The sequence below is a fragment of the Lepidochelys olivacea genome (assembly GCF_965140295.1).
Source record: "Lepidochelys olivacea isolate rLepOli2 genome assembly, chromosome: 4".
NCBI classification, from domain to species: Eukaryota; Metazoa; Chordata; order Testudines; family Cheloniidae; genus Lepidochelys; species Lepidochelys olivacea.
This window is the reverse complement of record NC_140414.1, coordinates 142,102,718-142,130,377: the sequence shown is the minus strand read 5'-3', so window position 1 is coordinate 142,130,377 and position 27,660 is coordinate 142,102,718. Positions and strand designations below refer to the sequence as shown.

The 27,660-nt window shown below is 46.7% G+C and overlaps 1 protein-coding gene across 1 annotated transcript; it reads left to right on the top strand.

Annotated features, from left to right (window-relative positions):
- Positions 1–3,914: 3,914 nt before the first annotated feature.
- LOC311519985 (uncharacterized protein) lies at positions 3,915–20,559 on the top strand. Its single transcript, XM_084627133.1, has 3 exons — positions 3,915–4,293; positions 16,385–16,552; positions 19,846–20,559. The coding sequence occupies exons 1-3, from the start codon at positions 3,984–3,986 to the stop codon at positions 20,115–20,117; spliced, it is 750 nt and encodes a 249-aa protein (XP_084483259.1). The 5' UTR covers positions 3,915–3,983; the 3' UTR covers positions 20,118–20,559.
- Positions 20,560–27,660: the final 7,101 nt, after the last annotated feature.

The following is a 27,660-nucleotide window of genomic DNA, read 5'->3' as shown; positions in this document are numbered from 1 at the left end:
AAAATTTCTTCCGAGAAGAGCAGATCTAAGAGCCGAGAGGTTAGTTGTTTAGGATGAAATGCATTGCACCACGGAGAGTCCAGGCAAGGTTCTCTGTGCCAGTTAACCCTCTCTTTAACCTCTTAATGTGGGGCTTAAATGGTGCCTGGCCTTGCTGCTTGAACTTTGCTCTTCACTGTTGTTTCCTACCACATTGAACAAGCGTGTGGTTGGTCCGAGTATTGTGTTCTCGGCTGTGATGCGTGCCACAGGGCCAGGAGCTTCAAACACCTCTGAGGAGCCATTTTTTCAGAGCCACTAAATTCATTGCAGTGGCTTTGTTCCAGAGAGAGTTTTCACTACTTCCCTGCCAGTATTCTGGCACTTGCATGGCCAGTGGATATCATTGCCACTGAATGCAGACAAGGATGTATACAGAGCATAAACAAGTTTGGCCCTGAAGTAATGAAGGAGTTTAAAAGTCTGTCTGTTATACGTATTTGATCTTACACCACCCCGGTTACAGCCTTGCTCAGACTAGGATATGACTGCCTATATACCCTTTACAAGTGGGTTTAGTTTTGGATTGTAGCACAATTAGCTTTGTCAGCTGAAATAGGTGTGTTGATGACCTACAGACCTAGTTTGCAGGGCTGCCAATCTTAGCCAAGACCTGGGGTGAGTCTGTGCAGTCTCTCCACTGAGGCCGTGCCTGGGGTCCAAGTTCTGTCCTGCGCTCCACAGACTACTTACAGAACGAGAGCAAAAAAACAAAAATGTTCTGTGCCCAGAACACTCCACCCCAGAGAGATTTAGGAGGAAAGAGGGTCTTGGGGATGAGGTGCTGGACTATGACTCAGGAGGCATGGGTTCAATTCCTAGCTCCCAGACTTTTTGAGTGCCTCTTTCATCTGTGTGCCTCAGTTTTCCCCCATCCATAGGCTATTTTGGCTCTTTGGGAGCTTGTTTAGAGATTGGGAGGCAATCCTGGCTGGTTTGGTACTAAGGAGCTCCAGAGGAGTGTCTCATTCATAATTTCCCCTCTCTAGGGAGAGGGGGAGGCCCTCGGTCAGGGATTCTGGTGGCTCCATCCAGAGGGGATGAAGGGGTGTCTGGGGATGGTGCAAGCCTGGCGTAGCTGAGGGGCTGTGAAGAGTGCCCAGGAACCCTGCTACAGCTGCACTCCTATTACATTCCATTTAAATAAAACTCTGACGGAAATTCACAGGTAAGAATCTTTGTTACCATGGAGTGGAGGCTGAAGGCTCCCAGCAGTGGCCGGCATGCCTTGTGCCCTTTAAACTCTTGTGTACTAAATTAGCAACCCTGGAAAACCAGGAAATCAATCAAGGTGACACTTCCCACACAAACCTGCATGTAGCTGTAACTCTGTTCCTGATGCAATGCCAAAGAGGAACTGTGAACATCGCAGTAGCTCACTGCCCCTAATAAAAACGGCCCTTTTCTCTGTCTCCACTGCAGTTCTAGGCCAGGATTTCCGTTCAGTATTCCAAGGGACATGCCGTGCACCACTATTACTTTGGGGGTACTTAACGCTGGCTGGCAGTGATTACTCTGAATACAAATGTTTAAGGAAGGGGTAAGGTTGTGGGGTCTCTCGATCTTTTCCCTCAAGCATCCCTCTGAAAGGGGCAGAGTTAAGGTTGCATGGCTGGATTGTGTGGGAAGTGTCACCTTACTGCATTTCCTGATTTTGCAGCGTTTGAGTTCTGAGGATTCAATTCTCACCGTCTGGAAGGTGCTCAAGTCACAGAGGGTGCGCCATGTTACCAAAGTCTGTCGTGTCTGAGTCATAAATACTGTACAGCTCTTCAGGGCAGTGCCTTTCTCTTCTCTTTCTCTCCGGGTTTGTGTGGCGCCTGGCAACAATGGGACCCCAAGCCTGATGGGATCTTAGTGCTCCCGTAATAATGACCAGTGTCACCTGCTGACTGGCATTGGCTGGTGAAAGATACAAGGCTTGGCCGGAAATGGGTAGCGTGTGATACCAGCCTGCCATGAGGTGCACGAGGTCTGGCTGGGGTAGGACTGGCAGGGCTGTTTTTGTGGAAGGAAGTGGGAAGGATTTGGAATGGGGAATGGAGTGAGAGGAACTCATCTCCCTTCTCCCCCCCACCCCTTTCTGTCTATCTTTCTTCCACTAAATCCACTCTCCACTTCTCCCCAAATCATTCATTTCCTCCCTCTCTAGGCTCTCCCTGTTTTCCCCCCACCCCCGACCTATTTTCCCTCCTTTTTCTTCTCCATTCTATAGTGCAAAGGGGGGAAAGAGATGGAGGGAGAGAGCATCTCTAAATGGGGGAGAGGCAACCCCCACCCCAGCAATACCCAATGTATTTTGCATGAATTAGAATACAAGGTGATGGTGTGGGGGCTTCCAGCATTTCCCCCTTGGTGTGGGTGGGGATCCCAATGGTTTGTGGCGTACATGACCGCTCATCACCATTGGTCAGAGCCCCTGTGCCATCAATAAACTGCCTTATCTCCATTGTATGCAAAGATTCCAGATCTACTGTTCTTGGGCCCATTTTACAGGTGGAGAATCTGAGGCACAAAGGTTTGTCAGAGCAAAGTCCATAACAGAGATAGGAACAAGTGCCTGGTATCCTTGCCCGTCCTTTCGTCTAATCCTGCCTCCCTGGGAATTCTCCCTCCTAATATCCTTGAGCTGGCCCTACTCCTTCCTGGACATTGCCCGAATTCCACAGGGTAATCTGGGTTTCCCCTTGTCCTCCAACGCAGTTTGGAGGATGGTCAGTGAGCCCAGAAATGAGGTGAGGGGTGGGGATGTGCATGCCCCAGTGTGGGCCTGAGTAGTGTCGGCCAGCACAGGTACTTCTATACTGAAAGGAAAGGTGCGGGGAGGGGGGACTGGCAGCAAGTCTCAGAGACGGGTCAACTGACTTGAGCTCACACTGCATGGCTAAAAATAGCAGTCCGGATGTTCCTGCTTGGGCTGAGCCCAGACCCCGACCCCCACCGGCTTTCAGAGCCTAGGCTCCAGCCTGAGTGGGAACATCTACAGTGCCTCTGTTAGCCCCATAGCTAGGGTTAGCACTTGGCCAGTATTTGACCAGCCTGGCTGGGGGTTTTTTTATGGATTTGCCAGTTGCCAGAAAAATAATCTGCCAGGTTTGGGGGCTATCGAATGTTAAAAGTTTCAGTGTCCAGCTAAAGAAGCTGCAGTGTTCCCACTTCCGCAGCGTCAGCGCTAACCGATCAAAACTGGTGAAAATACGGCAGCTGTCTGCCCACCAACACGCAAGCGCGCCGTGTGTGAGAGAGACAGAGAGGGTTTGAGTCACTATACGTGGCTGTTGAAGGGGGTGTTGCAGTTGCCTTGGGGTTGGGGGTGTGGTGGGGGTTGCGGGAGGTGCTGGGTTTTTTGCATTTCAAAGGTGGTAACCCTACGCATTGCACCAGCTCGAGTCAGTTGACCCAGGCTCGGAGACACGCTGCCAGGGGTGGTATTTGGTACAGTGTAGATATACCCCAGGAGGCCTGGCCGCCTGGCTGTGCACGTAGCTAGCCCACACCCCTAGCCCTGTTACCCTCATCCGCCCTCTTGGTTTGTGACGCCCCCATGTGGCATCTCGACTCAAACAGGACGGTAAGCTCTTGGGGGCCGGGACCGTCTTTTGCCATGTGTCTGTACAGCCCCTAGCACACGGTGGTCTCCAGCCTGGCTGGGGCACTGCTGTGGGATCATTAATAAGGAGCAGGCAGGGGCCAGGCCCGCGGGACTGGCTGGTAACAGTTGCTATAAGGACTGGGGCAGCGGGGTAGCCTCTGACTGGTGCTAGCAGGCCTAGAGGGCGGGGCTGCGAGGGGCGGGGCTAAAGCCCCGGCAGCCTCCGCCATTGGTGGGCGGAAGGGGCGGGGCCTGCTGCGGAAGGGAGTGACACAGACGGTTGGGGGCAGAATGTAGCCAGCCTTGCTTTGTAAACCGGCCAGGGACCGGCTCCCCCTGGCGGCGGGTGGCAATGGAGGGGTGTTCGCCGGCCGTCAGCGACGACTCGGGACTGTTGGCCAGGGGCCACCTGCCAGCCCGCTCCGTCCATGAGCAGCTGTGGCAGCTGTCGATGGCCACGCAGCAGAGCCTGGCCGCAGCCGTCTGTCAGTGCCTGGGCATGGCAGGCGTGTGCATCGCCATCTCCAACCTGGCCTGGATCACGCTGGAGACCGACATGTCCTTTCATCAGCTGAGGTCAGAGTACTGGGCTGTCACCTATGTCTTTGGGGTGCCGGTCCGCCTCCAATCCCGGCAGTGGCTGAATGAAACTCAGTACGCAGGTGAGGCGGCCCTAGGGAGGCGGGATCGGGGTGCACAGGTGGGAAGAGGGATAAGGGGTCGGGGGTTTAAAGGGTAAGAGGTAGGCAACCCTGGGGAGAAGGAAAAAAGAGAGGCCTGGCGGCTGGGAGGGGGAGGGGTCTGGCACGGAGGATCATACGCTGGGGCGGGGGAGGAGAGACACTCTATTTGGTGATCCCAGGAGTAGGCTGGATTTCACAGTGGGGAGAGGGAGGGGCAGTGGGGGAGCTTGCCTGCCTCCAGTGAGTTGTTCGGGGGTGCAGAGGGGTGAACCGTAGTCTTTGAGAGGGGGAAGGGTGGTCTGGGCAGGGCTCCCTTGGGTGGGTTTGTTCAGGGATGGTCTCTGTCCTTTCAGCTGGTCCTTTCCAGAAGGTGCAGGGTACTTGAACTCTTGTGAGATGGCTGCCCTGTTATGGGGCAGAGTGTTTGCCAGACTGGATCCATCCCATGGGGTGCCCAATGCATCAGGAGAATAAGTAACAGCCAATATGGATTTGCCAAGAACAGACCATGCCACACCCATCTCATTTCTTTCCTTGACAGGGTACCTGGCCTACAGGGGAAAGGGACTGTAGTAAGGCTTCTGATGCAACCCAACATTTTCATAAGCAAAGTAGGGAAATAGGCTCTAGATGAAATTACTATAAGTTGGGTGCACAACTGGTTAAAAGACCATATTCAGTATATGAATGGTTTACTGTGAAACTGAGAGGGCACATCACGTAGGGGTCTGTGACGGGCCGACAACTCACCAGCATGGCGCCTCCTGCTGGTTTGTCCAGGGAATTCGCTCTTTCCAGCCCTGGAGCGCCCTTTGCCGGCTGATGTCTCACCTGCCGCTGGCCCCCATGTCCCTCCCGGTGCCCTTTACCCAGGGGTTCTGCCCACCGCAGCAACCCCCAATCTGGGTCTCCCCACTCAGGGGAACCCCCATCCCCACCTCCCCTCGGTGGCTACTGCCAGCCACCATCTAGCCCCTGCTCACTGGGGCAGACTGCAGTCTGTCAAGACCGCTCATCATTGGCAAGGGTTTGGACCTGCTGCCTCTGCCTATCGTGGGCTGCCCCTCTGCAGCCCCAATACCCTTTGTGAGACCTTAACTCAGCCTGCGGCTTTGCTAGGCTGCAGCTCCCTAGCTCCCTCTGCCCTTCCCCAGCATTGCTCTACCCTAGGTACCCTCCTCAGCTTCCCAGGCAGCCAGGTCCTTTCCTCTAGAGCCAGAGAGAGACTGTCTGAGTCCTTCTGGCCCGCTGCCCTCTTACAAGAGCCAGCTGGGCCCTGATTGCCCTGGCTACAGCTGTGGCTGCTTTCCCCATCAGCCCAGCTTTTCTCTGCCACAGCCCTTTCCAGGGCTGCTTTAACCCCTTCGGGGCCGGAGCGGGGTGACCACCCCGCTACAGGGCCTGATGGGGGCCTGTCCAGGGTCCAGTACTTGTCAATATTTTCACAAACAACTTGGATGGTGGAGTGGAGAATATGGTCATAAAAACTGCAGATGACCCCACACTGGCAAGCAGTTTCATAGATTCATAGATATTTAGGCCAGAAGGGACCATTATGATCATCTAGTCTGACCTCCTGCACAATGCAGGCCACAGAATTTCACCCACCACTCCTAAAAAAGACCTCACACCTATATCTGTGCTATTGAAGTCCTCAAATTGTAGTTTGAAGACCTCAAGGAGCAGAGAATCCTCCAGCAAGTGACCCGTGCCCCATGCTACAGAGGAAGGCGAAAAACCTCCAGGGCCTTCCAATCTGCCCTGGAGGAAAATTCCTTCCCGACCCCAAATATGGCGATCAGCTAAACCCTGAGCATATGGGCAAGATTCATCAGCCAGATACTACAGAAAATTCTTTCCCGGGTAACTTGGATCTTACCCCATCTAAAAACCCATCACAGGCCATTGGGCCTATTTACCATGAATATTTAATTACCAAAACCATGTTATCCCATCATACCATCTCCTCCATAAACTTATCGAGTTTAATCTTAAAGCAAGATAGATCTTTTGCCCCCACTACTTCCCTCGGAAGGCTATTCCAAAACTTCACTCCTCTGATGGTTAGAAACCTTCGTCTAATTTCTAATCTAAATTTCCTAGTGGCCAGTTTATATCCATTTGTTCTTGTGTCCACATTGGTACTGAGTTTAAATAATTCCTCTCCCTCTCTGGTATTTATCCCTCTGATATATTTATAGAGAGCAATCATATCTCCCCTCAACCTTCTTTTAGTTAGGCTAAACAAGCCAAGCTCCCTGAGTCTCCTTTCATAAGACAGGTTTTCCATTCCTTGGATCATCCTAGTAGCCCTTCTCTGTACCTGTTCCAGTTTGAATTCATCCTTCTTAAACATGGGAGACCAGAACTGCACACAGTATTCCAGGTGAGGTCTCACCAGTGCCTTATATAACGGTACTAAAACCTCCTTATCCCTACTGGAAATACCTCTCCTGATGCATCCCAAGACGACATTAGCTTTTTTCACAGCCATATCACATTGGCAGCTCATAGTCATCCTATGATCAACCAATACTCCAAGGTCCTTTTCCTCCTCCGTTACTTCTAGTTGATGCGTCCCTAGCTTATAACTAAAATTCTTGCTATTAATCCCTAAATGCATGACCTTACACTTCTCACTATTAAATTTCATCCTATTCCTATTACTCCAGTTTACAAGGTCATCCAGATCCTCCTGTAGGGTATCCCTGTCCTTCTCTAAATTAGCAATACCTCCCAGCTTTGTATCATCTGCAAACTTTATTAGCACACTCCCACTTTTTGTGCCCAGGTCAGTAATAAAAAGATTAAATAAGATTGGTCCCAAAACTGATCCTTGAGGAACTCCACTGGTAACCTCCCTCCAACTTGACAGTTCACCTTTCAGTAGGACCTGTTGTAGTCTCCCCTTTAACCAATTCCCTATCCACCTTTCAATTTTCCTATTGATGCCCATCTTATCCAATTTAACTAATAATTCCCCATGTGGCACAGTATCAAACGCCTTACTAAAATCTAAGTAAATTAGATCCACTGCGTTTCCTTTATCTAAAAAATCTGTTACTCTCTCAAAGAAGGAGATCAGGTTGGTTTGGCACGATCTACCTTTTGTAAAACCATGTTGTATTTTGTCCCATTTACCATTGACTTCAATGTCCTTAACTACCTTCTCCTTCAAAATTTTTTCCAAGACCTTGCATACTACAGATGTCAAACTAACAGGCCTATAATTACTTGGATCACTTTTTTTCCCTTTCTTAAAAATAGGAACTATGTTAGCAATTCTCCAATCATACGGTACAACCCCTGAGTTTACAGATTCATTAAAAATTCTTGCTAATGGGCTTGCAATTTCTTGTGCCAATTCTTTTAATATTCTTGGATGAAGATTATCTGGGCCCCCCGATTTAGTCCCATTAAGCTGTTTGAGTTTCGCTTCTACCTCAGATATGGTGATGTCTACCTCCATATCCTCATTCCCATTTATCATGCTACCATTATCCCTAAGATCCTCTTTAGTCTTATTAAAGACTGAGGCAAAGTATTTGTTTAGATATTGGGCCATGCCTAGATTATCCTTGACCTCCACTCCATCCTCAGTTTTTAGCGGTCCCACTTCTTCTTTCTTTGTTTTCTTCCTATTTATATGACTATAGAACCTTTTACTATTGGTTTTAATTCCCTTTGCAAGGTCCAACTCTACTTGACTTTTAGCCTGTCTCACTTTATCCCTACATATTCTGACCTCAATAAGGTAGCTTTCCTTACTGATCCCTCCCTTCTTCCACTCCCTATATGCTTTCTGCTTTTTCTTAATTACCTCTCTAAGATGCTTGCTCATCCAGCTTGGTCTACAACTCCTGCCTATGAATTTTTTCCCCTTTCTTGGGATGCAGGCTTCCGATAGCTTCTGCAGCTTTAATTTAAAATAATCCCAGGCCTCCTCTACCTTTAAACCCATAAATTCTTCAGTCCAATCCACTTCCCTAACTAATTTCCTTAATTTTTGAAAGTCAGCCCTTTTGAAATCAAAAACCCTAGTTGCAGATTTATTTTTGTTAATCCTTCCATTCAGTTTGAACTGAATTAGCTCATGATCACTTGAGCCAAGATTATCCCCTACAACCATTTCCTCTATGAGGTCCTCATTACTCACCAAGACCAAATCTAAAATGGCATCCCCTCTAGTCGGTTCAGCAACTACTTGCTGAAGAAATCCATCAGCTATCGCATCTAGGAAAATCTGAGCCCTATTATTATTACTAGCACTCGTCCTCCAGTCTATATCTGGGAAGTTAAAGTCTCCCATGATCACACAGTTTCCATTAGTATTTACTTTATTAAAAACATTAAAAAGAGCTCTATCCATATCCAAATTAGATCCCGGCGGTCTATAGCACACCCCAAGCACTAGTTTGGAGGACAGGATTAGAATTCCGAATGATCTTGATAAATTGGAGAATTGGTCTGAAATCAGTAAGATGAAATTCAATAAAAATAAATGCAAAGTACTACACTTAGGAAGGAAAAAGCAAATGCACAAATACAAAGTGGGGAATAAGTATCTTGGAAGCAGCATTGCAGAAAAGTATTTGAGTGCTTACAGTGGATCACAAATTGAATATGAGCCAACAGTGTATTGCTGTTGTGAAGAAGGCAAATGTCATTCTGGGATATATTAACAGGACCGTGTATGTAAGATAGGGGAGGTAATTGTTCTGCTGTATCCTGCACTGGTGAGGCCTCATCTGGAAGACTGTGAACAAACTGGTGAGATTTCAGAGGAGAGCAACAAAAATAAGAGATTTCAAAGCCTATGAGAACGACTGAAAGAACGGGGCATGTTTAATTTAGTGTACAGAAGAGAAGGTGTGGAGGAAGATGAAAACAGTCTTCAAATATGTGAAAGGTAGCTTTAAAAAAAGGACTATGATCAACTGTTCTCCATGTCCACTGAGGGTAGGACCATAAGCAATCGACTTAGTTTGCAGAAAGGGATATTTAGGTTAGATATTAGGAAAAACTTTCAACTATTAGCACTGGAACAGGCTGCTGCTGGCTGTGGATCTGAAATCCTGGTGATTGGAGATTTTTAAGAACAGGTTAAATAAACACTTGTCAGGGATGGTCTTGATATATTTAATCTTCCCTCAGCAGGATTAAATACTCTATTCTGTGCTGAAAAGCCCTCAAATGCCTATTATCTTTGAAAACTCTTGGCGATTGGGGGAGGTCCTAGGCAATTGGAAAAAGGCAAATGTAGTACTCATCTTTAAAAAAGGAAAGAAGGAGAATCCGGGGAACTACAGACCAGTCAGCCTCACCTCTGTCCCTGAAAAAATCATGGTGCAGGTCCTCAAGGAATCCATTTTGAAGCACTTGGAGAGGAAGGTGATCAGGAACAGTCAACATGGATTCACCAAGGGCAAGTCATGCAAGACCAACCTGATTGCCTTCTATGATGAGATAACTGGCTCTGTGGATATGGAGAAAGCAGTGGACGTGATATACCTTGACTTTAGCAAAGATTTTTGTAACACTGACAGACCCCAGTCATCATCGGGAGGGATCAAACCTGGGACCTCTGGAGCTTAGTGCATGAGCCTCAAGCCATATAGCTATTAGCTAAGACTGTAGAGCAGGCTCATTAATCATTCTCTCTCTATGTGGTCTTGGTGCCATTAGATGGGACAGAGCACCCCACCCAGGAGGTGTATGGGTTACTTTTTGATACGGTCTCCCACAGTATTCTTGCCAGCAAGTTAAAGAAATATGGATTGGATGAATGGACTATAAGGTGGATAGAAAGCTACCTAGATAGTTGGGCTCAACGGGTAGTGATCAATGGCTCGATGTCTAGCTGGCAGCCGGTATCAAGCAGAGTGCCCCAGGGGTCAGTCCTGGGTCCGGTTTTGTTCAACATCTTTATTAATGATCTGGATGATGGGATGGATTGCACCCTTAGCAAGTTTGCGGATAACACTAAGCTGTGGGGAGAGGTAGATACGCTGGAGGGTAGGGATAGGGTTCAGAGTGACCTAGATAAATTGGAGGATTGGGCCAAAAGAAATTTGATGAGGTTCAACAAGGACAAGTGCAGAATCTGCACTAAGGACAGAAGAATCCCATGCACTGCTACAGGCTGGGGACCAACTGGCTAAGCAGCAGTTCTGCAGAAAAGGACCTGGGGATTATAGTGAACGAGAAGCTGGATGAGAGTCAACAGTATGCCCTTGTTGCCAAGAAGGCTAACAGCATATTGGGCTGCATTAGTAGGAGTGTTGCCAGCAGACTGAGGAAAGTGATTATTCCCATCTATTCGGCACTGGTGAGGCTATATCTGGAGTACTGCATCCAGTTTTGAGCCCCCCACTACAGAAAGGATGTGGACAAATTGGAGAGAGTCCAGTGGAGGGCAATGAAAATGATTAGGGGGCTGGGATACATGATTTTATGAGGAGAGGGAACTGGGTTTATTTAGTCTGCAGAAGAGAAGAGTGAGGGGGGATTTAATAGCAGCCTTCAACTACCTGAAGGGGGGTTCCAAAGAGGATGGAGGTCGGCTGTTCTCGGTGGCAGATGACAGAACAAGGAGCAATGGTCTCAAGTTACAGTGGAGGAGGTCTAGGTTGGATATTAGGAAAAACTATTTCACTAGGAGGGTGGTGAAGCACTGGAAGGGGTTACCTAGGGAGGTGGTAGAATCTGTACCCTTAGAGGTTTTTAAGGCCCTGCTTGACATAGCCCTGGCTGGGATGATTTAGTTGGGGTTGATCCTGCTTTGAGCAGGGGGTTGGACTAGAAGACCTCCTGAGGTCTCTTCCAACCCTAATCTTCTGTGAGTCTATGAATGGAGTACTGTGAGCAGTTCTGCACACCACATTTCAGGAAAGATATGGAGAAATGGGAGAAAGTTTTGAGGAAAACAACAAAAAGGATGAACGGTCTAGAAAACATGAGGAAAGATTGAAAAAACTGGGCTTGTTTAGTCCGGAGAAGAGAAGGCTGAGGAGGGACATACCAGTTTTCCAGAGAGTTTCCTAGTAAGGTCAGGAAGCTGAATGTGCAATTTATTAAATGGGACTTTAGTTTGTCACCAGGAAGATTTTTTTTTTTAAACAAAATACTCACCCATGTTATTAGTGACTGCACCAGTAGGCTGTGAGGCCTCTGCTGAGACACTGAAGGCCTCTTTGTCACATTGGCATGCTTTTCTAGACTGATCCTAGACAAGATATAAAGATGACAGACAACCAAAGCATAGACTGGTTAAAAATCATTTCTATAGAAAGTCTCCACAGCAACATTATTTGTGGCTGATGTACCTACTGAGACCCAAAAGTTCCTTCCAATGTCTATTGTGTCTAGTCCCATGTAGAGAAACATACCTGGAAAGTAGCCGTGAATATTAAACATCTGCTGGCCGCACTAAATGGCTAGCCAATATTCAGGGTTCTGAGGGTTGTTTCTGTAGGAGGAGAAATTGATAATAGATCATTTATTTGATGCAGACCTGTTCATTTACAAAGAATGTGCAGCAAAGTTGTGTTTCAATGAACACAGCAGGAATCAAACACAGGAGCCTATTTCTTTGCTCACAATTCCAAGCTCCTCTCAAGCCAGCACTTAGCCCAAAAGCTATCTCAGCTTTTTGTCAGGGTCATGCTGAAGAAACTGGAGAAATGGTCTGAAGTAATTAGGATGAAATTCAATAAGGACAAATGCAAAGTACTCCACATAGGAAGGAACAATCAGTTCCACCATACAAAGTGGAAAATGACTGCCTAGGAAGGGGTACTCTGGAAAGGGATCTGGGGGTCATAGTGGATCACAAGCTAAATACAAGTCAACAGTGTAACACTATTGCAAAAAAAGCAAACATAATTCTGGGATGTATTAGCAGGAGGGTTGTAAGCAAGCCATGAGAAGTAATTCTGCTCTACACTGTGCTGATTAGGTTTCAGCTGGAGTATTGTGCTACATTTCAGGAAAGATGTGGGCAAATTGGAGGAAGTCCGGCGAAGAGAAACAAAAATTATTAAAGGTCTAGAAAACGTGACCGTTGAGGGAAGATTTAAAAAATTGGGTTTGTTTAGTCTGGAGAAGAGAAGACGGAGGGGGGACATGTCAAGGCTGATTTCCCCACTCTAGCACTTTGAGTGCAGAAGATAGGGGCCCGCAAGGATTTTAAAAATTAATACTGGCCACTCCAGGCTTATATTAAACTCCCAAGGTTACAGCTTTTCTCTGACCTTAGATAGGTAGATGCTCCCACCACCCAAGTGCAAAAAACCTCTTTTAGAAACCAAGAAGGTGCACTTGGGAATTCCTTCCTGTGGGGTACCCTCAAGCCCTTTCATCCCCCCTCCAGGGAACAGCTGAGAGAGAAAAACCAAGGAAATCAGCTGTTGCCACCAGCTAAACAAACAACATGTGCACAAACCTCTTAGGACACAGAAATCCAATTGTGTTCTTAAAAAAGGTTAATTTTTATTAAAAACAAAAATAAAGGAAATACATCTAAAAACTCAGACTTATTGCTAGATTTTAAAAAGAACCACTTACAAGGATTAAGCGTCAAAAAAACTATCTTGAGGTCCAGCTTAAAGGTTACAAGCAAAACAAAAGCACCTGGGGTTAGCACAGAGGAGCCCACAAGCCATAAAGAAATAAAAGAGATAAACCTAATTGCATCTTTCTAGACATTTTCTGATCTACTTACATATCTGGGCTTTCAAATGAGTAGTTTCTCAAACGAGTGCCCCACCTTTCCTGTGAGAGTGGGCAAAGACAGGCTAGAGAGGCTGCGCAAAGTGGCAGCCAATCAGGGTTGGGCAAGAGGTGGCCTATCAGGGCCGGGCTCAGCCCTATATAAAAGCTGCCCTTGAGAGGAGCAGGTAGTCTCTCCCAGGCCTCCAGCAGGGGAGGTCAGTCTCCTGAGCAAGGAGACCAGCACTTAGGACAGCGCAGTGTTGGGCAGACTCAGGGGAGCATAGGAAAGCTCCAGCCTGTTACCTGCCAGGCTGCAGGCCCTGACCAGAAGGGCCTAGAGGGTGCAAAGGGGTCAGAGGGGAAGTGACCCAGGGAGAACAGACAGAAGAGGGGAGAGAAGGAAGGCAGAGAAGCTGTTGCTAGAGGGTCCCTGGGTCGGGACCCAGAGTAGTGGGCTGGCCTGGGTCCCCTTCCCCCTTATCTTGCACGTGGCTGTGGGAAGTGACCATAAAGGACGGCACCAGACTCCTGAGGGAAGGGTTTAGACTTTGGGGTGTGGTTGGCCACTGCGGCAGGGGTGAACCAGGAGTCTTCTGTTAGTCTTCCCCCACCCTCGCCCCCCAGAAGGGGGTGAGCATGGACTAAGGGGCACTGCCGCAGGGCAGTGTCCTGAAGAGGACACCGCCGAGCAGAGCAACGCGGGTCCAGACACCAACAGAGGGCGAGAGACTGATGGGACACCACCGGTGAAGGGCGTTCCACGTGGACTGAGCTAATTCCCGGAGTCACCAGCAGGAGGTGCCACGGTGGTGAATCCCAACCCCCTCACAGTATGATCTGATGATTTTTCATACCTGGCTCAAAGCTTCTTACAGCATTGCTGCTCTGTCTCTCCGGAGAACAACAGACAGACAAAAGGGGAGTCCTGTTTCAATTTTAAAAAGTTCTAGCCTTCCCATTGGCTCTTTTGGCCAGGTGCCCACTCACTTCCTTTTACCTATGCATGCAGTCAGACTTTTTAACCCTTTACAGGTAAAACAAGTAGAGGACAGCTAATAAAAGGGATTTTGTAGCTAACTGGCTGGCTGGGTGTCCATAAAAGGTAGATACCCCCAGCCCCTTCATTTATCATAGAACATAAGTTTTCAAGTGCATAAAAGGTTGTTACAAGGAGGAGGGAGAAAAGTTGTTCTCCTTAACATCAAAGGATAGGACAAGAAGCAACGGGCTTAAACTGCAGCAAAGGCAGTTTAGGTTGGACATTAGGAAAAACTTCCTAACTGTCAGGGTGGTTAAGCACTGGAATAAATTGCCTAGGGAAGTTGTGGAATCTCCATCATTGGAGATTTTTAAGAGCGGGTTAGACAAACACCTGTCAGGGATGGTCTAGAGAATACTTAGTCCCGCCTTGAGTGCGGGGGACTGGATTAGAAGACCTCTCGAGTCCCTTCCAGTCCTTTGTTCTATGCTGCCAGTGCTTCCGTGTGTGTGGTGTGTTCCTTATTGTCTTCTCCGTGCCTCTGTCTCTGTGGTGAATATCTCACAGTCACACAGCTCCGCCAATCAATGCCCAAGCCCCTGTGTGTCTAAAATTACCAAGTACGTTTTCTCTCCTGTCTTCATAAAACAGGATCTGAATGCAAGTTTTCAGAGATGAAATCAGGACCCACTGTCTTGTAACAGTGGCTCTGACATTTTATCCCCTCTACGTGGAGCACAGGCCAAGCTCATGTTAATGTCTAGCAAGGTGTGTTGGATCGCTTAAGAATGAAAACTAGGGCAGTTGTTTCAACTGATACCTATAGGCGTATCCTCTTTGATACGTTTCAGAGTAACAGCCGTGTTAGTCTGTATTCGCAAAAAGAAAAGGAGTACTTGTGGCACCTTAGAGACTAACCAATTTATTTGAGCATAAGCTTTCGTGAGCTACAGATGAAGTGAGCTGTAGCTCACAAAAGCTTATGCTCAAATAAATTGGTTTGCCTCTAAGATGCCACAAGTACTCCTTTTCTTTTTCCTCTTTGATACGATACTCACCCACTTGTTCTTCTAACAGAACAGCTCTCTTATATCTTTTCTTGAATCCATATTGACTCTCTCTGAGTGCTGCTCTCAAATTTACAAAATCTGGTGGTCTTTTGGCTGGTCTCTATGGATATAAGTTGCAATGGATCATCTCCCATTCTCCCCAGAGAGTCCAGGGGTTTGTAACTTTATATGTCTATCTTTTTTTTTTTTTAAAGGTCTGTTAAGCCCCTTTTGAAGTCTTTCCATTGGCTTTAGATCAATGGAAATCTGTAGTGCGTATCCCAGGCTCTAGGGTCCCCAGCCATAAATCATAAACACAAACACAATTGAACTATTCACAGAGCCCCAAATTTGCCTTGCCACCACAAATCTGATTTCCCACTGACTTCTTGGCATTGCCACCAGCCAGTTGGGTGACCTTAGGCAAACAACATTGTTGTTCCCTGCTTCACTTTCCTCATTTGTAAAATGGGATGATGGTTACCCCTTTTGTAAAGTACTTTAAGGTCTGCTGCTGAGAAGCACTATAAAGGAGCTAGGCATTATTTATTATTATTCAATGGGACTTAAGCATGTACTTAAGTCTTTGCTAAAGAAGGATGGACTTGAGAACATGCTTTAAGTTCTTTGCTGAATCAGGGCCTTGGTGAGTTGTTAACCATGTAGTGTTAGTGGGCTAGAGAGTTGAAAATGCCAGAGCCAGTTTGAATAACTTGGGTTACCAGGCGTTCCATTCTGGCTTTCTTATTCCCTCTGCTCACCAGGCTGAACAGGGGTAGCACCCATGCTTATGACATCTGCTTAGATGGGATGCAACAGGAGGACTTTCACCCCCAATCCAGAGAAGGAAGAATGGGAAGGATATTCTTTCTAGCCTGGAGGGATTCTGAAGATAGAAGTGTCAGGACTCAACTCTCTCTTGTTCATATTATTATTTGTATCATGATAGTGCAGAGAGGCCAGAACCCCATTGTACTGTACATATATAAAAAAGAGAGAGCCCCTGCCCTGAAGGTCTTACAATCTAAATACAAGGCAAGAGATAGATACAACTCAGAGAGATAATGAGTTCGTCACTGAATGTTCTAGGTGCATCCTGCCGCAGATCTATATGCTCAATATATGGTGTCGTCAGCCTGAATCTACTGGCTATAGAAGTCCATTAGTTTCAACAATGTTGATGGCCAATGGCTGCACAGCATGTGGAAAGGGCCCGGGATACAGGAAGAGTTCTCTTAACTCTTTCCAGGCACTGTTGTCTTGTACTTATTCATTCAATTTAATTTCATGTTGTCCTGTATTCATTCTGCTTTTCTTGTTTTGATTGAAGAAATTGTTCTCCTGTCTACGGATCAGTGGGTCTTCGCGGATTTGATGATGGGTTCTTGTTTCCTGAGTGTGTTGGCTGGCTTCATTGCTTTCTTCCTTGACTTCATAGAGATAAAGAAGCTAGGAGTGGCACGTCTAATCATTGCAACAGTCCTACATATTTTGTCAGGTAACTTTGTTAGTTGAACAGTAACCTACATTAAAGAGGTACTTTCAACTTAATTTAAACCACCAAATGTTCTGTCTTAAGAAAGTATATTGGGTTTTTGTAAAACTTAATACGAATACAAGAGTTTTCCTGTTTGATTTTTTTACAAAATGTTCCTTCATTTTGAATACATATAAGTTTTCCTCAGCAGGCTTGAAATCCTAAACAGCAGCAGCATTGGGCTACTGCAGGAGAACCAGAAGGTGAACGCCACTAGATTCAAAAGTGAAATTTACCAGCCTGGTAACACACACAGGTTGCTCACTCCTGGGCCAGTTGAGTTGTGCTGGTTCCTCTATTGTTTTGGAATGCTGCTTCTAATGGATTTCTATAAAAACGTTCATATTAAAAAGTCGTCGTCCCAAAGGAATCAAATGCAATAAGTAAACAGCCAGCATGAAAAGCAACTAGCTGATCACAGTGGTCCCTGATGGCCTTAAAATCGATGCATCTATAAATCAGCCATTGTTCATTTTCAGTTTTAATAGCTTATGATGAAGTTTTTTTTGTTTTGACCATGCCCTTTTAAGGAAACTGCTCTTAAGCAGAAACTGATCTCAGAATGTAGTCCTGCAACAGAAGAAAAAGAATCCTCTTGTGGCCCATGTAACTGGCACAGTATCATGGCAGGAGCGAATACAGTTGTAGAGAGACGCCTGGTACTGCGAAATCTGGAGTGTAAATAGAGGTGTGTTTTATAGAAGGCTGTGTCTCATTTCTTCAAACACCCCTAGGCAAGATGGGTTCCAGGTCGTTGCAAGTGTATGAGAGAGTTCTATTAAATTAAAGCTTCCATCGATATCCTGTTAGATTCTTTAGTCGGAGGAAAAAAGGATGGTTTTGTGGTGAAGGTACTTGTTTGAGACTCAAGTGGTTGAGGTTCAGTTCCCAGGATTATTGTACAAATTTAGGCAAGTCACATAATTGCCCTTTGCTCTTCCCTACCTCACAGCGGTATTATGAGGATAAACTCATTAAAGTTTGTGACCAGAGCTGATTTAAAGAAAAAATAGAATTTCTGACCTGCAGTATGAAATGTTTTGTTTCAGGTCAGGCTGACGTAACTCTCTGTGGCTGCCCCATTGGAGTTCCAGGTTCCTCACGCCCCCATTTTCCCTTATTGGCCCTGTTTTCTGGCCTGAGGACATCTCTTGTGATGCATTGTGGTCTCTACCTGTGGATGAGCCACTACCGTGTATCATGGTACTCTTACAATACACTGGGGGGGGTCTCAGTGACAGCCAGAGATCTCAGTGCATCATGGGAAATGTAGTCCAGGCCGGGAGCTGGGCCCACAGGGGAGAATGGAGGCATTAGGGACTCAAAACTCCAACACTCATGAGGCACCATCGTGGCTCAGGCAGACCCAGCAATTGGGACCAACACAGCTACAACACCTCATGCAGAAATTAACGTTGACTCAACCAGAAGTGAAACATTTCATTTTGACTTTCCCTGACAGACATTTTTGGTGCAATCGATCATTTCCAGCAGAAAATTTCAATTTGGATGAAACCCTATTGTCCAAATTTTTTCCATCAAACCTGTATGTGAGGCACTCTGACGCTATATCAATGGAGATCATAAAGTACCTAGACAGACGGCGATGGACGCAGTTTGGTTGATGAAATAGCCGCATTTGTGTTTATTATTATTATGTATTTTATTATTAATAACAACAATAATAATAAATCATAGCAATGTTCTTGGGATGGTTACCTACAGAATATTTTTAAACTGGGCACCTGGAAAGCACATCCTTACATTACAGATGGCCATTGCATCAACAGCTTGCTGTCCTGTGGTCCTCATGTTGATACGTGTGCCATCCACAGCACCCAGAACAAAGAGGAAGTGGGCAGTTTTGTAGACTCCCCTGAAGCTGCATTTCTGGGTCACACTCTTGGTGAAGAAATTGATCTCGGATACAGTCTTTTCATAGGAGAGCTACTAGGCAGTGCCCCATGGCGGGGGAAGTGGCAGCCTGGCTGACCCCCGTTGTCTGGTCAATGACTCACTGAAAGGACCCAGGAGCTGTGGTCACCTTCAGCACAACACACAGGGGTCCTAGTTCTGCCTGTTAATAGCTATGAGGGTGCAGGTCAGGGTTTGTTCTCTTTGTCTGTCTCTCTCCCACCTGTCTGTCAGGGGACTGGGTGGGGCATAACATTCTTTGCATAAAGAAGTATATATGCCGAACTGATCAAGGTGCCTAACTCATAAATACCTTTTGAAAATCCCCTCTGCTCCCAGGTCTCAAAGACTAGTTCTCTTTGTGCTGGTATTGCTCACATAAAGGAGCTACAAGGTAAAAGCCAGGAGCTGCGTTCATCTTGTCCTCTAGCATGTTTGTGCCTAATGGCTTCAGAGTGAAAATCTTGCCAGGCATTGTAAAATGTACTAGCAAAGTGACCAGGCTCATCATGCTCTTATCCTAACCTGGAACTGGGGTAACGGGGGAGGCTCACGTCTGCAAACAGAAACAAACTGATCATACACTTCCAGCTCCCAAATCCTCTCAGTCCTGCAGGTCCCTCACTCCCTACCAGGTCCAGCCCAATTAAGCCTCTTCCAAAAAGGAGGAAAGCTCTGTCCTCTTCAAATGGAGGATTATCACAATCCTAGCCCAACCCCGCTCTCCATTGAGTTGGAGAATGGAGAGGCTACATAACCAAACAATCCTTAACCACCCGTACGCTCCCTGATCTGCACTGTAGCTTGGGCTACTCCACATGTGCTGCTTTGGAGGACAGAACTGAATGAGAAGCAGGCAGTGTGATGTTGCTTTGGGAGTTGGCACTCGGGGGCTTCAACGACCTGAAGGGGACGTTCCAAAGAGGATGGAGCTCGGCTGTTCTCAGTGGTGGCAGATGACAGAACAAGGAGTAATGGTCTCAAGTTGCAGTGGGGGAGGTCTAGGTTGGATAGTAGGAAACGCTATTTCACTAGGAGGATGGTGAAGCACTGGAATGGGTTCCCTAGGGAGGTGGTGGAATCTCCATCCTTAAGTTTTTAAGGCCTGGCTTGACAGAGCCTTGGCTGGGATGATTTAGTTGGTGTTGGCCCTGCTTTGAGCAGGGGGTGGGACCAGATGACCTCCTGAGGTCTCTTCCAACCCTGGTCTTCTGTGAGTCTAACTCGGGAGGGAGGGAGGGAGGGAGGCTGGTGAACTAGCAGTACCGCGACAGGTATCCTCGGTTGCGAATCACTGCCATAAAGTCACTGTTTTTCTTTTCTTTGCTCTCTCTTCACAGCCATTCTTTGTGCACTAGTTCTGGGGTTTTGTACTTGGATCTTTACAATCATCCAGAAACCTAGCATCAAAAATTTGTTAAATAAGCACCACTACGCAACGTCCCTGGGAGAAAGTTTCTACTTAACCATCGCAGCCTTTATTTTAGAAAGCCTCGCGTCCATATTTAGCATCTGGTCAGCGATGGTCTATGGAAAAGATTTACATCCTTCTGAGATTGTTGGGGAGATCGAAAGCAACAGGTTTTGTTCAGGTGCTGTGCAGCCAGTGTAGATCTCTTGAAGTCAATGAACAACACCGATTTATAGCGCCCGAGGAACTTGCCCAGTGTTTCTAGAATTCTGTTGCAATGCTGTTAACATACATAACTTTGTCATTGGATAAGCTGCATACTTAAATATATATGGTCATTTCCATAAACTCTTTTGAAAATATAGAGAAGAAGAACTGAAGCCAGTGACTCGGCCAAAGTTTTCAATGTGTTCCTGCTTAGAACCTTGGACATTTTGTACCTTCGGGGATTTGTTTGGAAAGAAAAATTTCGATAGATCTGACCCCTATGGTGCCACTTTTTAATAATGCTGACTCTGTTGTCTCCTTCTAGGTTTATTTGGTACAGTGTTATGGGGCTTAAAAGTGTGTTTGTACAGTAAAATGGTATGTATTCTTTGAGTCAGGGTGATGAATATATGACATGAATCTTATTATTCAATGTACAAACATGGGATTCCCATGCATAAACCTATTAAAAGTTAGTCATTTTGTCTATTACTGTTGGTGGTTCTGCATTTCATAGTTATTCTTTGTTCATGTAACTTTAAAACTCAGCCCACGCAGTTGTACAAGGTGGGCCATACCTGTTCTCATTTTTAATATGGAGGTACAATTCTGAGCAGGAGGTGCTCCAGCTTGATTTAAGCAGCCGGGCAACGCTGCATCTGGACCTGGGACCTCTGTAGGCTGCATGTTTACATGTACAGATCGCATCCTGTCAGAAGATGTAGTTCTTGGTTGCAGTGCTGAGGAATAATATTCGCTCTCCATTTTCTACAAAACTTCCAACGTTTATCTTGGCTTTTACCCCTCACCTGCCCCGATGAACTTATTTGTGTTGCCCCCATCCACTCTGATCTGCCAATGATACCAGCCTAAAATCCTGCTTGATTCGACTCCATTGCAAACAGAATCTTGCACTGCCCTCATAACTAGGGTGACCAGACAGCAAATGTGAAAAATCGGAATGGGAGTGGGGGGTAATAGGAGCCCATATAAGAAAAAGACCCAAAAATCAGGACTGTCCCTATAAAATCGGGACTTCTGGTCACCCTACTCATAACCCTCTTACCTCATTCTCTGCCATTAGTTTAGTGCATTAAGTAATCGATGTGACTAATATCTGTCACATGGTTCATTTATCTGCTTCTTCCACAAACAATTTCCTCCATGTCACTTCCTACAGGCCTTTCCTGTGCTGATCTCCAAGGCCCTCACCCATTCTTCAAATTCCCTGGTAAGACCCAGTCTGGCACAGAAACTATCCAAAAGGAGTCATTAAACCATTCATCTACTTAAGAGCGAATATCTCCCACTTTACTACACAGGGCTGGCTGCAGGGAAAATGGCACCTTGGGCGGATGGGGAGCCGCTCTGTGTACAGTGACCCCTCCCCCTGTGGCTGGGGAGTGATGGGGGCAGGACACGGAGGCAGGGAGGGGTGAAGAGCTGCCTGTAACTGGGAGAGGTTCCCAGAGGTGGGTCTGAGCCAGCCCGAGGTGGGTCTGACCCATGCAGGGGAAGAGGAAGTCCCAGCTCTCCCCTACCCAACCGGGACTAGCTGCTGGAGCCCAGTACACGATAAGAGCCCCCAGCTGGGGTGCTCCTAGCCCTGCCCCTTCCCAGTGCTGGGCCCAGAGTTTGGAGGCTAATGGGGCCTTGGGCTTGTTGTGTGTATGGGGTGGGGTTGTGACCATGGCACCGTGGGTGGCCCACCTATAAGGCTGGCCCTGTTACTACGTTATCCCTTGTACTAACCCTCTCTGACCTGGGCAGCTGCAGAATCTTGATGATGATGCATCATATCTCCTTCCCTTCTCTTCCAGCTGCTTACATCTTGTCTAATTAATGGCCCGCTCCTGCAGACGCTTGCATATTGAGTAACTATTCTCCTCTGAGTAGTTCCACTGAAGTCAACAACGGGTAAAGAATATTTTTCACATGCCTAAGTGCTTGCAGGATCAGGCTCTTAGATTGTAAGTTCCTCAGGGCAGGGGCTGTCTCTCTTTATTTACTTTAGGAGGTGCCATTAGACATAATCATACATGATAATAGCACGGGAATGTCTCTTAGCTTGGAACACAATGTTAGTCTTATAGAACATTTATACAGTGGTAGCTAGAGGCCAAGAGGATTGGGACCCTATTGTGTTAGGTGCTGTACAAACATATAGTCCCTGCCCCAAAGAGTTTATAATCTAAATAGATGAGACCTAGCAGGGGGAGGAGACAAAGAAGCAGGCCCGAGTGGGGGAGGCACTTAACAAATGAAGGTGGTTTTTAAGGGTGCTTGTGGGATAATATCCATTTGAATTAATAATATTCAAGAGTACATGTTGTTCAGTTTGGAATCAGGGGCTATGGGTGGAGTAAGTGGATAAAATTCTACAGTCTGCGTTATTCAGGAGGTCAAAGTAGATGACCTAATGGACCCTTCTGGCATATCTGAAATGGGCCTGTGGTGTATGCGTTAAACGTCTCCAGGTGGCAGACATTTTGGACTTTTCCAAAGTACCAGGCAATCCCCCACTTGCCCAGAAGATGGCAGCGACATAGCTCCTATTCTTGCCTAGCATCTCTATGGCAACAGAGGACAAGCACCAGGGAGAAATCTGCAAGAGGGTAAATGCAAGGTTACAGAAAGATCCATTGCTTCCCAGCAAACCGCTGATTTCTCAACACGCTTTTGCTGATGGTAAAACAAACAAACTTCCCTTTTTTTTTTTTTTTTACTTTTAAACAAAACACGAGGCAGTGGACCTACCTCTGGGTATTTTGATGACTCTTTAATCATCCAAAGTTACTGATCCACTATTTTGGAGGTGGGAGGGGGGAGCAGGTTGAAGAAAGGATCCTCAGGAGGCAATGACCCCGATCCTAGGTGTGTGAAGCAAAGAAAATGGGGGGAGTGCATACAACAATTCCAGCCAGTCTAATAACCAGCTGCAGGCAGTGTCTGGGGCTGCTCAACACCCGCTAGCTTAGGCCATTCACGCTGCTCATAAAGAGCTGGTCGGAGGCATTTAGGAACTTGGCTTTTTTCTTTCTGCTTTCCAACATGCTACAACCCCAGATAAGCTGCTTAACACATGTTGAATAAGCCTTCCTCAAGCTTATGGAAGGCGCAGCAGAGGGAGCTAATTAGCATGCACTAACATGCATATTAACAAAATCTAGTTTCTATATGCGAAAAATCATTATCGCTGTTTCCATAAATTTGCATGCAGAATTTTTGCAATTAGAAACCAATGTAACACTTAGTTGTCACTGGGGGTCTACTCCTTTGATATACTTTCATCCAAACTATTAACATCAGTGGGGAATTAGGCACACGTGCTTCAGAGGGTAGCTCTCTTGGGACCACATTCCAATCTGGTGTAAGTAGTTGCAACTCCATTGAAGTTGACCTGATGTGAACATGCCACTCTTTCCAACTGTCAGCTCGAGCATAACTCAAACGGTTGTCCAACGAGGGTAGTAGTAATGTTCAGAAATAGAATTTTAGTATTAATATGTTTTCTAACCACTCTGCTATATCCACATTTTACTTTTAGCGCCTTTCATCTGAAGTTCTCACAGCACTTTACAAAGCTTGATTCCTCACAACAGTCTGATGAGGTGAGCAAGCAGTGTTAACCCCCTATATAAAACATGACTGGTATTATTAACGGGTGCCAAAAGGTGATCCAGATAGCCATTAAGTGACTTGCCCAAGGTCAGAGAGTGGGAATTGAACCCTGCAGTTCTGCCTTCCTGGCCTGTTCACTAATCACGAGATCACACGTTCTCTTTTGTGATCGTGATTGCTGCACGGCATACACATCATGACAGCAATTGACACAGAAACATGCGCATCTCTCCCATTGTTCTAATTCCAGTGCCAGCTGATGAATTGTTGGGGTTTGAAGTCCCACCTTGTGAACAGCTGCAGCAAACACATGTCCACAGAAAATGGATGTTACCTCAATGCTTTAGATGAGATATCATTTCTGTTCTTTTACTGTCTCCGATTACAATCTCCTTATTGACTGGCAGCAAGCTGGATTTTCTTTAGAAGTCTCCCGCTAAACTATAGAGGGGGGTTTCCCCCTGTTTAGCTTGACTTTAACAGCTCTGATCTAGATCCTCAGATTTCACAAGCTAAGCAGGGTGTGACTGGTGACCTTAGATGGCATCCTCCTTTTGCATGGCCCTTGGGCATTGTGCTATTGGAGATGCTGTCTTTTGGATCAAATGTAAAGGCAAGGTCCTGACCAGATGTGCTCATTAAAGGATCCTATAGCAAGGCAATGTCCTGGCCAGCTTGGGTAGCGAAAGAGCAGGGAACAGAACCAAGTCTCCTGCTCCCCAGCCCCATGCGCTGATCTCCCAAGAGCATTTCCTCCTTGAGTAGGCCTCATTTTGCTGAGGGCCCTTGTCTGTAGAACTACATCCTTCAAGCAGGTCTGCCGAAGCTCATCTGATAACTTTGCAGAGATGCCGCAAGACATTTTTAGTTTTCACAGGCCCTTAATTAATATTTACTTGATTGGTCACCACCAGGCTGCAGAGTTTCCAGACATATCAGGGACAAGGGGTTGTACGGAGTTAGCAGAGGCTCATTTATAATTCAGTTGTCTTATAAAACCCTTAGCCTGCATATCAAGGTCTTGAGGCCTAACATAAACCTACAGTAAAAAATAAATAGCTCACATGGGCAAGGTGAGGATTAAGTAATATCTGCACATTGAGATCGATGGAGGGGAAGGTGCTGTAGGAATGAAAAGTAGTGGGCCTTTTCTACATGGGGTGAGCAGTTGGAGGCAGGGTTCTGCACTGATGTAGCTGCCTCAGTGCAAACCCCTAGGGTGAAATCCTGGTCCCACTGAAGTCCATGGCAAAACTTCTATTGTCTTCAATTGGGCCAAGATTTCACCCCTAGGGTAGACATGCTGCACTGGTGTAACACAGGACTTGCACTGGTACAGCTACCCCGGTGTCTAACATTGTGATGGGGTCATGTGAGTGGCCCCCACCCCTGGGCACACTGGTCCCAGAGCATCAGGGTTCCATCCTTGGGCACCAGTTCACACCATGAGAGATCCAGAAGCAGGCCCTGCCGCAGGATGGGAGCCAATAAACCCAGCCTCTGCAGGAGCAGAGAGACTCCTAGTCACCAGCAATGCTTTTGGAGCAATCCCTGAGCTTGATTTCGCACCTCCGGCTGGAGCAGGAGCAAAGGGCCAAACACCCAAAGGGGGAGACATACCTAAAAGACCTCTGAGGCTGCAGCATGAGGAGCGTGGTCGACAGCTCCACTCCTCAGGCGCAGTGGGACTGTCTGTGGCGAGGGTGACACTCCTCTGTGCAGGAGACAGAGCTTTCTCAGGGGTCTGTCAGAGACTTTGGAAAAACACCCCAGGAACTAATGCCCAGCGCAAACCTCCCTGCCTTCCACTCCAAGTGCAAGACCCGCTTCTTTGACCTGCCTTCAGCACCATAGCCATAACATCGGGCAAGTCTCTGCCAACCCAACCCTAGTACCAGGCAAGTTTACTGGGAGCAGGGCACTGCATAACTGGTGGACCAAGAACAAGGGGCCTTTTGCAGTCGACTTTATTCACACAAAGTCCTCCTGGCTTCAGGCCCGACATCTACAGCTATAAAAATGAGGGTCATCAAATCTCAGGCTCCAAGGCATCAATACAGAGGTCAGGAGGGAATTTCCCCCATAATGCTCAAAGGGTATTGTGGGAGTACAAAGGGTATGTCTTCCTCTGTAACATCTAGTCTTGTCCAGTGGCAGAGGCAGGATACTGGATTTTCGGTTGTGACATTACGCCCCCTATTCTTCATAGAAATATGCCAATATGAATATGGCATAACTAAGATCTATTTTATGCAAGATGCGTCAGGTGAGGTATCATTGGAAAGGTTATGATTATCCAATTTGTATGCATGTATCATTTCTGTATCTGAAGTTAGAAATATTGACTATGTAACCATTACAACTGTGTATTCACCTGGGGAACGCCCACCAGACAGTATATAAACAGCCTGGATGGGCCGTTAGGAAGGATAATAGGACTTTGAAGATACTAATCTTTCTCCTTCCTGAGAAGTTTCCTGGAATGCTGCTTTAATACTGCAGGGTCAGGTGATCCTGTCTTCTGGTACTGGACATCATTTTGGGCTTGTGGTATTTTTCCACTGGAAGGGGGCAGTGGTCAAACTGGGAAACAAAGGATTCCTGCCATATGCAAATCCTATTTAAAACTGGGGACTGAGTTTTCTAGGCTCTTCTCCACTGCCTCCCCGACCAAGAAGGAAGACTGCTGAAAACACCTGAAGAAACAAAGGAACTAAGTTGGGGAGGGGGGCAGGGGCTGAGTCCAGGCGAGAAAGTTCAGCCTGTGAAGGGTATACCTGGAGATTTAAGCTGCAAGCAGTGCAGTTTACCTTCAAGAAACTCTGCAACCTGCATAAAACAACATTTAGGGTGAGAAATTACTATCTGTAGCCAATTTCTTTAATGTAATAAGCTTAGTTTGCGTGTTTTGTTTTATTTGCTCAGTGATCTGCTTTGTTCTGTTTGCTATCTCTTATCATCACTGAAAGTTTATGTTTTGTAGTTAATAAACTTGTTTTTTGTTTATTCTAAAACCCAGCTTTTGCAATTCATAACTGGGTGGGGGGCAAAAAGCTGTTGTAGATCTTCCTCCACATTGAGGGAGGGAGCGAATTTCATGAGTCCACACTGTATAGATCTCTATACCGCTCAAGACAACATAATTTTGGGTTTACACTCCACAAGGCGTGTGCACCAGAGCTCTGGGCAATTCCCCAAGCTGAGTCTCCGCACACAGAGCTGATTGCAGACTCTGTGTGATTCTACAGCTGAGTGTGTCCCTACCTGTGTGTGTGCGTGCAGCAGGCCAGGGTGAGGGAGCCCAGGCTGGTGGAGCAGGTGTGCGTAGTGGGACCCCAATGCATCAGGTGGCATCCCGGAAGGGGGGTCCAACCCATCACAGTGGTATCTATGGTTTGCTCTGGTGTGGCGAATCCAGCACTCCATGTTCCACTTTGAGAGGCACGGACACACTAAATGGGGAACAAAAGGCATGTTACATAGGATGGCCCCACCTGGGCTCCTGGGCCTTTTCTCCCAGGCAATAGTTCTCCTCTTTAAATAGAACCCCTATGCCTTTGGTGAGTAAACAAAGGTTAGGATGCATGGCTTAGCAGTTACCACTCAGGACTAGGAGCCTGGAGACCTGCGTTCTCCTCCTGGTAATGTCCCCGAGTCACTGGTTTGTGATTAAATTGCTTAGGCCAAAATTTTCTAAAAGTGGCCTCAAGTTTTGGTTGCTGGTTGCCCATCTTTCAAAGCCCAGGGCTTAATTTTCTGAGGTACCGAGTGTCACAGATCAGGTAGTTGCACCTGCATTCACCCTCTGTGCTCCTTAAAATGCACCCACCCTAGGCTTCCAGCCGTCACCTCTCGTGGGTGGAGACCTGCAACACTCTCCATCCTGAAGGGGGGTTTTCCAGGCTGCACAGCTCCC